We start from the raw sequence: 14044 nt of genomic DNA, 5'->3' as shown, positions 1-14044 counted from the left end.
GTTACGTATTCTTTGACATGACATAAAAGGTATGGAGCCTTGTTTTGGTATTTGGCCCTGACATATTGCTCCATTGTTTCCGAGTGTTGTCTCGTGATGCCTGTCTATAAACCGAATGGAACAAGAAACTGAGCTTCAGAATTCAGCGTAACGGCCACTGGGGACTGTCAAAAAGGTCAGAAGTTCTTTTGGCATATAATATCCAAGACGCGTTAGCAATTATTTAGGTACTTGCTCAAATTTCCCAAATCCTTCAGATTTAGAAAAAGGGTTTCGAATCCGCGACCCACGTCTTTGAAGATGCCGGGAGGAAATGGCGGCTGGTAGAGCCGGTGTAATCCCATGAAAGCATGATCTCGGTCGAGGCATTACCGGCAATTGGCATCCCTCGGGAGGAGGATTGGATACACATAACAGAAACTAGTTTCAATTAAATTCTCGGAGGGGCTTCTTTTAAGAGACAAGTTGAAAATTATTTATTGAGCTTGTCCCGATTCGACCAGGAATGGCGATAAAGACAATCGCTGCGTATTGGAGAGAGCGAAACTAAGAAACCAGCGTTTAGTGAAAACTGTTTGCACGTACAATGACAATTACTTACGCCTAACTTGAGGAAATGTATCAATGCATCTCATGTGCAGACCACTGCCAGAATCACTATCAAATGGGTGAACGGTTTTGTTTTACCACCTAACATTCTGATGCAAAACGCATAACATGTTAACTGTTATTTTGTTGGAGAAGTCTGAAACCAGCTATAGCTATTCAGTCTCAAGCCGTTGTTTTCTCGGTGGAATATGACTGGTCAAGAGGCACACTTAAAGAGGGGAGCAAAGATGAAAGTATAACCAAATCTTGTCCCTGGTGAATATTTCGAGCGTTTTATTTATCGATTTGCAGCATATGGTATACTCAATGTATGTGAAGTCGTGTACATGGTGTGTGCATACGTGCACGTACAGCTTGTTCAGTTTCACCTGATCGAGTGGATACTAATACATTGCGTGAACGGGTCACAACTGGTTGGGTCAATTATTGTGAAGGGATGCACATTTGGCAGTGGATAAACTGTCTAAACAACAAATACTGATGTCGGGAAAAGACAAAAAAATATTCATGGTCTTACATTTGGAAAAGGTTTGTCTTCTTCCACAACATGCTCATCCTCGATATGACCAGGGCACATGTTCCGATAAGTCTCCACTATACCCTGGACGCATCTACGGGTTATAATTTTATTACCTCCCTTTGCTGGTTCCGCATTCTCACAGTAGCCAGTCTGCTAGGCCGCCCTTATAACCGAGCTTGCCAGTGTCAACAAAGGTAGTGGTCGCAACTTGCGAAGGTTTGCTCGCAGCTCGTAGATTTTAGAGAAATCATACAAACAAATTTACAGGTCCGAAATTTTATAACAACATATGCAAGAACTCCTTATACCTCTTCCAGAGAACCTCTGTATGGTTTGTGTTGCCAAGTTTAACCGGTTAGATAATTCAAAAAACGAAAGTGAGTTGTGATTGGTTCGGGCAACTTCCCAGCGTAGAGACACCTGATAGGATAAAAAGACATCCAAGGGAGGTAATAAAATTATCGGGCAAAGTCGTAGATGAGTCCAGGGTATAGTGGAGAGTTATCGCAACGTATACCCTGGAGATATCTAGGATGCAACATGGTGCTCGTGGCATGCTACACCATATCGCGAATGTTAAGAAAAGCGGTAAACATTAACGTTGTTGAACATTAACGGTTATAGTAAAGCAGTTTCTTTTGTATCAACCTGGAGGATAAATGGTAGTAATATCCTAGTTTCTTTTGCTGCAGGTAGAGTATAAGCTGTAGTATAAACAATAGAAATACAATAGGTCATATCGCTTTGCGAGGAGTATATATGAGTAGTAAACGTGTATTGGATCATATGACCCTTGTTCGTGGAGTATAAGCAGTAAAAGTCTCATAGCTCATACCTTTGTTCGTGGAGTATAAGCACTACAGTCTAATAGCGTATATCTTTGTTCGTGGAGTATAAGCAGTAAAAGTCCAATGACTCATACCTTTGTTAGTGGAGTATAAGCAGTAAAGGTCTAATAGCTCATACCTTTGTTCGTGGAGTATAAGCAGTAAAGGCCTAATAGCTCATACCTTTGTTCGTGAAGTATAAGCAGCAACAATCTAATAGCTCATACCTTTGTTTATGGAGAATAAGCAGTATAAGTCTAATAGCGTATATCTTGTGGAGTATAAGCAGTAAAAGTCTAATTGGTTATACCTTTCTCTGTGGATCATAAACAGTAGACGTGAGTTAATGTTCTTCGTGGAGTATAAACGTTAGAAGAGAGTAGATGATGTCGTAGGTCATGGTGTAGAAACAGTAGCGTTATATCAGCTCATATGATTGTTCTTGGAGTATAAACAGTGGAAGTGTTTTAAGTAATATAGTTGTTCGCGGGGTATTAACAGTAGAAGCGTGTTAAATGATATCGTTGTGTTCGTAGAGCAGAAACAGTAGCATTATCATCGCTCATATCGCTGTTCGTGGGATATAAGCAGTAACAGTCAGTCCACATCTTAGAGCAGCTGTATTCGACAAGTATTAGTGTCAGTTTATATTCTGGAACTGTCACAGCTTTTATCCTGCCAAGCATTGTATCAGTTGACATCTTTATTTGTTTCCTTTGTCTTCACCGTGGTAGTTGGAAAACTGAAGGCGCTGTTGTTGCTGAAGCATTGACCCTTTTCTACAAGATAAACTCTAAAAGTTGTCTTTCTGTAGATGAGATATTGCTAGTCAAGAGGCAGCTGTTCCAAATGGTCAAAGATACCGTTCTTATATTGGTTTCTGAATGGATAATATCTTACAAATTTATACTCTGGTTATTTTGAGTTGTTGTTGAAATAGTGTTAAAACCGGTTTTAAACATTTTTACTACATTTTAGGTACATTTCGACATGCCAGCTTAAAAAAGCTTAATAAATTTATCAATGTAGGACTCGAATGCCTGACCTCAGGCATGCAACTCTTTCAGCAAATTCTGGCTCTTAGGAAATGAGGAAGTTGGACATATCCATGACATCTAGTTCACCTTGTACGAGCATCTGGTAACGGCCTCTTTGAAAAATATACAAAAATCCAAAGAACTAATAAACATCCAACATTTCGCGGAATTACGGCATATGCGTTTCAATTAAACAGTCATTCAAAGTTAATAGCCAACTGATTGAGTATAACAATGGTTGAGTCGCTTTACATGGACTCGTTTTCCCGTACATTAATAATTTGATAAACCCCGTAATAATCATTATTATGTTGAAGCTACACATAGATTCCTCCACTAATGTCATCAGATACCTAGAACAGAACACAACAGCGGATGATTTCACACGTCGGAAACACAATTACTGTCTGTCAGAATAACGTTCGAGGTTGAACAGTTCCATTCACCCTTTAAGAAACAGTTGATGAAATGTGAAGTCTGGCATGTTCCCTGTACAATGCGCGTGACATCTAGTTTTCAGTCATGTCAATGATGACACTGCGCAGTTCGCATACAAGTGCATACAGATATTCAAGTTCACGGGAGAAGTAAAGAGAGTCGAGAAACCTGATCAATGAGAGGAATCGAATTGGGTGGAGTTACCTTCCTCGACGATAACTCATTATCGTTATTTATTTATGTACAAAATGTACTAATTTATAGATAAAAGAGCAAAGGTACATTGCCATCATGAATGACGTCATGGGAATGGGAGCACAGTTTGTAGAATGTCACCACGCTGGAATAACAGGTAACACTATACAGCAATGATTCATACATGAGCGAGCACCTTCGGCAAATAAATAGAGTGTACATTATTGATACAATACCACTTAGGAGTATACTGTTTCTTAAATGGAATACAAACCGAATTTACATTGCAGACTTTGATATTGTATATGTAATGTTAATAAGGAGCAATTTAAGACCCTAAAGGGGCATTGAGGCTGGTTTGTCGTTCAAGATTTCAAAAAGCGTCATGGTACTCTTGCTAAGAATTTGTTTGATCACGATTACAAGATCCAAGGCTCCATTACAGCTTAAATCCGTGTTAGAAATTATGTTGAATACCGCTACTTATAGACTTCTGTATAGCGTCTTGCGTCTGTTTCTGACGGATGCCGGTATGGAGAACAAGAAACCATGGTGTTAAAACGTTAGTTCATACAGAATACAGTGGCTCACACACACATTACTATGCAATATCTGGAACGGAACCGCACAATAGGTTCGGCTTTTAGGAATTTCATCATAAGCATGGGAAGAGTTTTGCCGCTTTTATTATAGGAAATGAGGTCACAGCCACATCATATTCTTTCGAGCTTTAATTCTTTGACATTTACGTATACAAAGGGCATTGTCAATGTAAGAAACAGCGAAGGCGACACTGCCCACAAAGCTGAGTACGTTATGAATGTTTTATTGTTATTCATATAGTTCATTGAAATGATTTCGTTTCAAGGTCCGGATAACTCGGTGTATCAACAATGGTCCTTCAGACTTCAGACATTACACATTGAAAACTATCGCTGATTAATATGTACTATAAGTAAAGGATGTTCACAGCGGGAGATGTAAATTAGTTGAATGAAACTAACGTGTGGTTTAGGATGGGGGATGAGATTCAGCTATGTTGAAATGGAACAAGTTACAGTAAATGACAACTCCCCGAGCTGCAGTAAAAACACATCATAATGGCCCTCGCAATCAAGCCATTGAAATCAAACTACCTGACTTTTCGAGCGGGGTCTATTCACACAAGCGCCTCTAATCCTGTTCAATTCTTCTTTCATTGATCTCACACGTACACAATATTCGTTGCAAGTTTACATCCAACTGTTAAGTGCTATGACTTTTGTGTTTCCACCAAATTTGATCACAGATGCTCACCAGCGTCACCGGTACTGATATTAGACTAACAACTAGTCTCTGAAATGAACACATTTTACAGAAAATAGCTCATAGTAAAAAAAGACTATAATGAAAACGAGTGCTGAAAGAGTTTCTTCATTTCCTGAATCAGTGGAAATCTAGACTTGTCACGTTTTCTAAACTTGCGTTGACCTTTCTTATACGGGCATATTTGTTTAGGCTGACAGACCAAAGAGATATTTACAAAATCATTGCGGTGTAAAACCTGACCATCCATTCTCTCCATTCGTCCCTACATCCAGTGTCCCATAACAAATTATGACAATTCCATTATGTTGACGACCCCAAAATATTTCAATATTCTCCGAGTCCGATAATGGTTAGATACAATACTTTACAAGAAAAGAAATCGAGCTATGTTCTGAAGAACTGTTAACATTTAGGAATACATTTCTTTACTAATCAGTTACTTTCACATCCAACCGACATGTCAGAAAACTATTACAGCAACCTTTCACAAAATGTCTAGCCTATTTAAACAGCTCTGAATGGAGACTGGAAAAAGAATAAATCAATTCAAATCCTCGTCAACATTCCACGATTCGTCATGTTAGTCGCCATGCCATGGCCCTTTCCAGAATACACAATCTTAAGCCTATTATTAAAGATTGACTAAAACGTTTGTAATTCATTACATTGAATTATTCAGGACACCGACCATTAGTTTTTATGTTTTTGCTTGGCAAGATGAACTATATTCATAACACATTTTTGTACACCGTGAGATAACGTTTTACAGTATTTTATGGAACATATTATTCTTTTTTTCCAAAAGCGCTCGAGACCTCTGCCTTTTGGTCGATACCTTAGAAAGATATTAACCTATGACAGAACAGGTATAAAATATGAAACATGTTCGTGGTGAGGGTAAGAATTTAGATAAGAATGTGTCTTTCGTCAATAATGTAGAAGAAATTCCGAGTAAATGTGACGCACTTAGCTGACAATATCTGACTAGCAATAGTTCAACATTGCGAAGCAAGAATGTCAGACAACCATGGAGGTAATATAAATAGGTGAAGAGAATTCCAAACGTTGTGATAAAATTTAGACTCAATGTCACGTCCATTAAAACTATTCTTCAGTTTCATCATACGTCTGTTTCATTCGACACATGATACGTTGCGAATGTGTAAACGATGGACCCTTCCACAAGGAGACAAGGGATCATATGAAACATGCTCTATTTCCAGGAACAGCAAGTCAAGAGGTCTCATTCCTAAATCTGATTATACCACCCTTATTATGGACCTGGGGATGTCAGTATCATTTTCAAAGTCATTGGCTTCACCGAACTGAACTGAACACAACGGACTTCTTCTGAAAGTTAGCTATCAACATTTACTTATTTATATATAAGGATGTTCTACATGGCTTTGATTTATGCTCCATTTAAATTTATTCTCCCATCATGGAGAAATGAACACAAATACTTTGCACAGATCTCTACGGTATCTTTCCCTGTTGCACTGATCGACAATTTCCTGCTTGTTTAAACCATATCCAAACGGCATCGTGCTTGCGATTTGTAAATCTTTCAGCAGATGTCTAAGAACTTTATTGGATTTGCAAATATGTACGAGACTAGAAAATAGCTGTTCTATCAATATAGTCCTGTGAGCCTGTTTATCAATGACATACACTCTATGTGTTGAAAACAAATACGTCACTATGACGTTTACGTTGGAGTAGTTTGTACTGTTTTCTGTCAAACAAATCCATATCCGGTTTCTTCTAGTCTAGGTCGCATAAGTTCATTGCAGGAATATCAGATTAAGTTCTACATTCACTGAGCACAGGTAAACATAACACCTTTTCTTATCATCACTAGCGTTTTGTTTTTCGCAGTTGTGTGATTGTATGACTTAATGGCACACCAAGAACTAATTAGAACTGAACACTTCTATGAAGGACTTAACGAGCACTTGTTTGGTCTTATAGTCCATGTGGTTTCATACTGTTCGTTCTTAACATACAAAACTGAAATCATTCCATGAGCGATATACAGGAGGTATTCTAGCATGGTCGCAATGATAACGACTGTACCCTACGTTAAAACGCGAAAACCCGGGAGAAGCAAACTGGAAATACTTGTCCTTAGAAGAACCGTATGTTATGCCGTGGAGGTTGTGGGAGTCTGTTCTGCATATACAAAATGCTGATATGTCTCAATCATACATATGGCAAATGTGAACCAGCTTCAGAAAAAGCAGATGTTATCCCTACAGACTGAAGGTTGTCAGGAACAATTTTGTAGTGCACACATTTTCAATAGTACCAGTGTGCCTCCTGTTGTATTAAAATGTTGCACTGATGGCATTCGTACAGTTACGGTCAAATATATAAACTATGGCACTCTGTATGGCATGAACAACATGTCTGCATTAAATGGAAGATCAGTTCTGCACTATGGAGGCATATTCCAATGTAATGGTATGGTAGGAATTTATGATAAGTATTTACTAAGTTAAAGGAAATATCAAAGATATGAACCATATATGACACTGGTGATACTGGTTGGAGATTGCAGTTGGTTAACAGCCTGGGACACCGATCCACAGAGGGTTCGTACGGCTCCTTGCCGTAGCTCAGTTGTTTACCGTAGGCTTACGAACGTCGTAGCTCTTCAAACGCTTTGTTGATGGAGGCCCAGATAACCTCCCTTTCACGAAGCACTGGGGTGATGGTAAATCACTATGGTAACCTTATTGCAATGTTAAAGAATGGGAGTTAAGGTTAACCTCGTAATATTAGCCCCAGAACAATAAAGTAATCATTTCACCTTTGCATTATGATGAGAATGTTCAGTTATTAAATATGTGAAGAATCAGAGCCATTGATAACATGATCTTTATAAATGTACTGCATGGGCAATTTACACGTAAATATCACCATATCTGTAATTGTACATTAAGCAAACATCAAAATTTAATGTTCTTACGTTCCGTGCACCTAGTTGTTTGGGGGATATGAATATGATTCCTCATCACGACATACAGTTAGTTCCAACAGGATCGAGTTTAAATATTTGTGCACGCAGGTTGCTGTGCTGAAAGATCACTTGCGAATGCTATCTGTGCCCATCCAGTAAATGGGGAAGACCAGTTTGGCATGTGGTATCGCTGAATGTATCTATATGCTGGTTCTGCTTTTATCGCTTAACCTGAAAGACTGCACACACTTTATGAAAATGTTCGTGATAGAAACCATCACTCGTAATAAAGCAAGGTGTGGTTTCGGTTTGAATTAAGTGTTTGTCAGAGCAAATAAGAACATATGATAATTACATAGGTATAACGATGTTCTGTGTTAATAGGCCCGTGTACATCAGTCTTTACTGGTACATACTCCCTTTCTGAACTCTCAGTCAGTCATCAGTATAAGTAACATGTAGAAATGTATTTTCTGTACGATGCTTTATGTACTACGTGGTACATTGTTCTCAGCTTGATCGATCTTGTAACAGTAAACAGATCGTGTAAAATAGATTTGTCTTTGATCGATCTTGTAACAGTAAACAGGTCGTGTAAACTGGACTCATGATTTGTCTTTGATCGATCTTGTAACAGTGAACAGGTCGTGTAAACTGGACTCGTGATTTGTCTTTGATAGATCTTGTAACAGTAAACAGGTCGTGTAAACTGGACTCATGATTTGTCTTTGATCGATCTTGTAACAGTAAACAGGTCGTGTAAACTGGATTTGTCTCCCTGGCGAAACCATGTTGCTTTCTCTGTGCATAACGTTAAGATATCCTATATCAGCAACATATTTTGTGTACATGTTACACACGGGTATCATTGGTATATGTACATTAACAGTCATTGATGGGTGTTGACAGTGACAGGCATTTAAGAAATGATGTACTGTAAATGATGAACAGTGTGAATGTAGCGATGCCTGGTATAATATACACAATCTCCAATCCTTTGAATGCCTGGATAAAGACAACATGACACATACACGTCAACCATATAGGACCTGAACATGTCATGCTTATTATTATATCTGAAATCTCATTAGCACGTTTGATTTGGACTTAATTCATCTCCTGAAGCATACCTTCCCTTAGTAAATTTACGAGTGAGTGAGTAAGTTTGATTTTACGCTGCACTCAACAATATTCCGGTTATATCGCGGCGGTCTGTAAATTATCGAGTCTGGACCAAACAATACAGAGATCAACAGTATGAACATCGATCTATGGATTTGGAATACGATTACACGTGTCAACCAAGTCGGAGAGCCTGTTATTCGCCTCTTACGACAAACATTCGTCACTAAACATCAGTACTAACCCGTAACATTGCGACACGTAAGAGAGACGTGTCCATAGTGAAACATCCGATTCACTGCTAAATGACATCAAACCATAACCTCTCGTAAAATGCCAGAGCTAGTTCATACTAGTTGAACAAACTAACCACGTATTCCAAGTATAATGTAAGTAGTGTCAACAGACACTAAACGTCTTTCATAGTGAGTCAGTATGGTTTTAAGCCGCTTCACGAAGTTCGTAGCTCTGTATCGTCGAGGAATATGGTTTGGATACGTTGTATTGTTAAGTCCGAGCTAGAGATGAGGCAGTTCGTTGTCCTGTAAATTGGTGTTTAGTCGAGAAAAGGGGTGAGACATGCAGTTCGAAGCGTTGTGAAGTTGAGGATTTCGGTTTGGATGAGTTTCAGTGTGTAGCCGGAGTTATGAATGAGACAAGTAGCGCTGTGAAATTAAGGGTTATGGTTAGGACACCTGGTGTTTAATCAGCGTTGTGATCACTGAATGTTGTATACAGTGAGCTTTCATCAAATCTATGAGAACTTTAATAGTAAACCAAACCATTTAGAAATTTAAATATTTGTAATTTTTTTGTCAATATTTTTAAGAATTTGTCAACAACCGTGGAGACAGTTAAGTTACTATTGATTTAATATGTTGCTGAGATATTCATTTGCATGACGTTAAACAGCTTAAAATCGGCATTAGACACCAGAAGATCGTCAAGGGAAGTTTTTTATCAACTCGGATCACGTGAAGAATGCCATTTCACGAACAGTATGCACTCTTGCTTATTGTCTCGTCCATTACATTACCAGATAACATGTTTGTTTAAGTGTAACCAAACATGTGAAAACGTGTTTTGTGCATACGCAATGTACTTCGTTTGTGTAATTTCACAGGTGTTTCATGAATATTGATGTATACAGAGACATCTTGGCTTCATACATGGCGTGTGCTCCTGTACCGTTAAATGCAATTTTTTTTTTCGAACACCTGGCGACAATGTGTTCATCAGAGAGTGCAGTGTGACGGTATTTTTTTTAATTTTTCCAAAATCGATTTGTGGAACATTTTCTGCGGCGCGATCTGTAACAACATCATCAGTTTAAACATTTTACGACTTACACACTTAACAACGATGTCGTGAAAAATGACTTGCCAAGCATCGCTGTCATCAAAAAGGAAACCATACGGCATACACACTTAAAAACGTTATCGTTAGAGGATATATGCTGTGGCATACGCACTTAGAAAACTATCATTGATATAAACAGCATACCGCAAATATATTTAACCATGTTGTCACACACACGCGCGCGCGCAGACACACACACACATGCGGTCAGCATCAATGCCTACGTCGTACAACTTACATAATTACAACTGTAGGTAATATAAAGCACACTTACCTTGCACTTACACTTACACTGCACTTAGTACAAAGAGTATTTAACATACAGACACACCAAAAATGGGTTCTTATGGCACAGATCTTATATGTAGATACTTCGATCACGATGAAACGTCGTACCTAAAGTATCCAGGACAGTGCTCTACTGGGTGTACAAACAATGAAATTAGTTATCTGAATATTTATTCCTGTTACCACGTTATTCCTACCTACTGCGAGACTCGGCTGGTTTCAACGTTGACTCTTATTCTCACACTGAACACAATCTAGTGACTTATAAATGTTGTCTTCTATTTTACGGAGCGTTGTAAACTGAGCAAATAATCACACAATTTAAACTCGAGTGTCCTTGCGAACCTGAAAGAGTCCCTTTATTTGGTTTAGGCACCCTGTAATTCAACTGGGCACCAGGAGCTGCCAAACACAACGATAAAGCCTGAATACACCGAATATTCGGCTCAGTTAGGCCACGCGTTTCCATGGTTGCGTCTATTTTGGCGTCATACTCGTTCAGGAAATGTAATTGTACTTTATTCTTGATTTCAAAATCCCCATTTCACTCCCCTCAACACTATTAACACTTTCGCTTTCTATTTTACCACATTAAGCGAAGTAGACCTGTCATCCTCCGAGGTTTGGAGATATAATAATGTGATTAAACCTTCCGATTAACATTTACCAACAAAAACACTCTTACCTGCAGTTAAAAACAAGATACAAATGCACGAAATGTACTATTATTAGACCAATAGACACGCAATAGTCTCTTCAAAGCCTGCGACAGCCATTAAGTCTAAACCGTATGCAAATTTCGATTTTGGGTAACATTCGTTTTATTCCAAGCCTTATCTTGCTGGGCCAAGCCAGAGACATTTATCCATTAGTCAGGATTTTCCTTCAAGTTTGTTCTCTGGGGAAATATACCGACATAGCTAAGTGAGAATATCAAGAACACAAACTTATAAATGGAATAATGGAAGTGAGGGCGCAATTTGACGCCAATCCAGGACCCATGTCAGATAGTAGAAACACGAATACTTTTAGTGTCAATTCTTGCATTTTTGTTGTAAAGATAGTTGAGAAAGTCTTGATAGCGTCGGCTCAGCATAGTTATGTAAAAAAATGTGCATTCAAATCTGTGATGGCCGTACACGGCTAATATGAAACATTTTCAGTAAAGAAATAATTTTACATGAATTAGATACTTTTCATACTAGTTGATAATGTGTTAATTATTCAATGTCAATACTATACAATACTCTACTGTACTATAGGTTTCAATTGTCAATACTATACTATTGTCAATTCCGATCCATGTCCAAGTTTGCCTTTTTCTCACAGTGGAATAAATCCCCATAGACAACGTCTTACATTAAACACTCATGAAAGTTTGGAATTAAAGATTAAAGAATCTTTCAACAAATCGAAATTTTCTTAATTTTCGAAACCTACCTCTCAGCGAGATATTTTTCTAGAAGAGCACGAAAATTCCCTGGACTGTTTGTATTTGTCATGGTCCGTCTCCTCGAGTCATCTTTAGGATATCCAAAAACACCAAAACCCTCGGAATCCAACTCAAGAAAGTTTTCTTCTTTCGAGTCGCCCATGGAGTCTGTTAAAAGAGCAGAGTCTGGGGAGGAAACCCCTCGCTTTCCGGCAAAGTGAAAGCCGTTACATTTACACACGTTGCCACCTTTTCCTCTAGCGCAGTTTGAGGCACAAAATCCTTTCAAACTAAATCCGTGTGTAGTAATAACTATGCATGTGACAAACAGCACGGCAAGCATGTACAGAGCTGGTGTGGACGCCATTTGGATGACAAGGACAGAGAAAAGTCAATGAGTCCGGCGTGGATCCCGGAGCTCCGGTAAAAACCGCTAGTCTTTTTCCTGTCACTCTTTCTGACACAAAGAAGTATTTGACTGAACTTTAAAAGATATCACAGTACCTATAAAGACGTTTCTTTGAGAGTCCGTCACCCGCCGGAAAGTTTTGTCAAGTGACTATTGAGTCGGGATTGTCGTCTGGCAGGAAAGATGTATCCCAGAGTTCACAGCGCCTGATCTAACTGGCTTCACCTCACCTGTCTCCCTGTCACGAGGGCCGTCAGTCTGTAAAGAAAATACTAAGATGATTGGTGAAAGAGTGGCAATATATAGCTGACAGCGGCCGCCCTTTGGCGTGACTCGTCGCTCAAACAAGTATCGGAACCAATTAATTACTGAGCATTGATATCGGTGATAATTGATACGGCATCAGTTTGATTAGCTCATCGCTGGAGCTTCCTGATACAGTGGGAGGCACTGCTTACGTGTTTCAGATTAATAATTAATTACTGCGATAGAACCTTTGGGGAATCCAGCGTCCAAAACTTAGTCTTAAAGCGGCTGCAATCACAGTGGGAGATGGAGACGGCTTCCTTACTTTGTGCTGGCGGGCTCGCAGCGAACTGCTCGCGCACACTTCACAGACACAATACCAGGATCAATGAAAACATCGCGTTTATGAAGCCCACTCGCGTCAAAACTTAATTCGCATATCAGAATGAAGTTGGCAATACAGATCGCCTGATTCACTACCCTGGCTCGATGAAGCCACGGTGGAAGGGAAACATGACCGATCACAAGGTTCGTGTGAAGCACTTGAGTTACTCATCGTCCAGTGTTGCTCACAAGTGAATAATCACCGTCTTATGTAATTCAAAGTAAATATAACAATGCCATCAAGATAATGCTATTAGTCGGAGTAAATCATGTTACAAGTGTTCGCGTTCAACTCTAAAGTCTGAACGACGACAAACATGATGGATAAGTATGTCGCTATCTCAGTCACTGTAGTATTGTCTTACCATAATTTGATACTCAACATTCAATTATTTAGGACATCATAAACAATATATCAATGATATATTGTCAGATCATTCGATAATGTCAGGCCGAGTCAATTGTGACTGACATGACTGTTTCAGGTGGTTTTTTTTCGAAAATCTTCAAAATTTGTTTAATTACCTGTAAATCATAATGGATGTCTTCCGTAGTTTCCTTAATATTTGACATTGCTGTCCAAGGCATATGAGCTGTATATTAGGACGCTGGTTTTGGAAAAAAAAACAATGGCGTTGAGAATTAAAAACTTAAGACACACAGGTCGGTATGGCCAACACATGTATTACAAAGAATATTACGTTTGTAATCATCCTACCTGATCACGAGGCATATATTTGATAAATGACTGCCACTCCCTAAACAACGCTGTCGGTCAATGATTAACCACGGTCAGTATGCATTTTTACCTGACAAGGGAGTGCTATTTGTAAGTAACCAAACGTATATTTCAGACCTGGGCCATACGACTTCGTTATTGCATTACTGTAGGCCCTAATTGTATTGGA

At 38.9% G+C, this 14044-nt stretch overlaps 1 protein-coding gene across 1 annotated transcript in view; it reads right to left on the bottom strand.

Annotated features, from left to right (window-relative positions):
- LOC137298223 (uncharacterized) overlaps window positions 1-13110 on the bottom strand; it is a 29800-nt gene extending 16690 nt beyond the window's left edge. The window contains exons 1-2 of the mRNA XM_067830394.1: window positions 13001-13110; window positions 12106-12764 (exon numbers count right to left, since the gene is read on the bottom strand). Of these exons, the coding sequence (XP_067686495.1) occupies window positions 12106-12464 (359 nt within the window). The 5' untranslated portion in view covers window positions 12465-12764; window positions 13001-13110. The remainder of the gene's footprint in view (window positions 1-12105; window positions 12765-13000) is intronic.
- Between the last annotated feature and the right edge of the window lie 934 nt (window positions 13111-14044).

Source organism: Haliotis asinina, chromosome 10, assembly GCF_037392515.1.
Source record: "Haliotis asinina isolate JCU_RB_2024 chromosome 10, JCU_Hal_asi_v2, whole genome shotgun sequence".
Classification (NCBI taxonomy): Eukaryota; Metazoa; Mollusca; class Gastropoda; order Lepetellida; family Haliotidae; genus Haliotis; species Haliotis asinina.
Note: the sequence above shows the minus strand (reverse complement) of the source record. Positions and strands in the feature narration are given on the sequence as shown.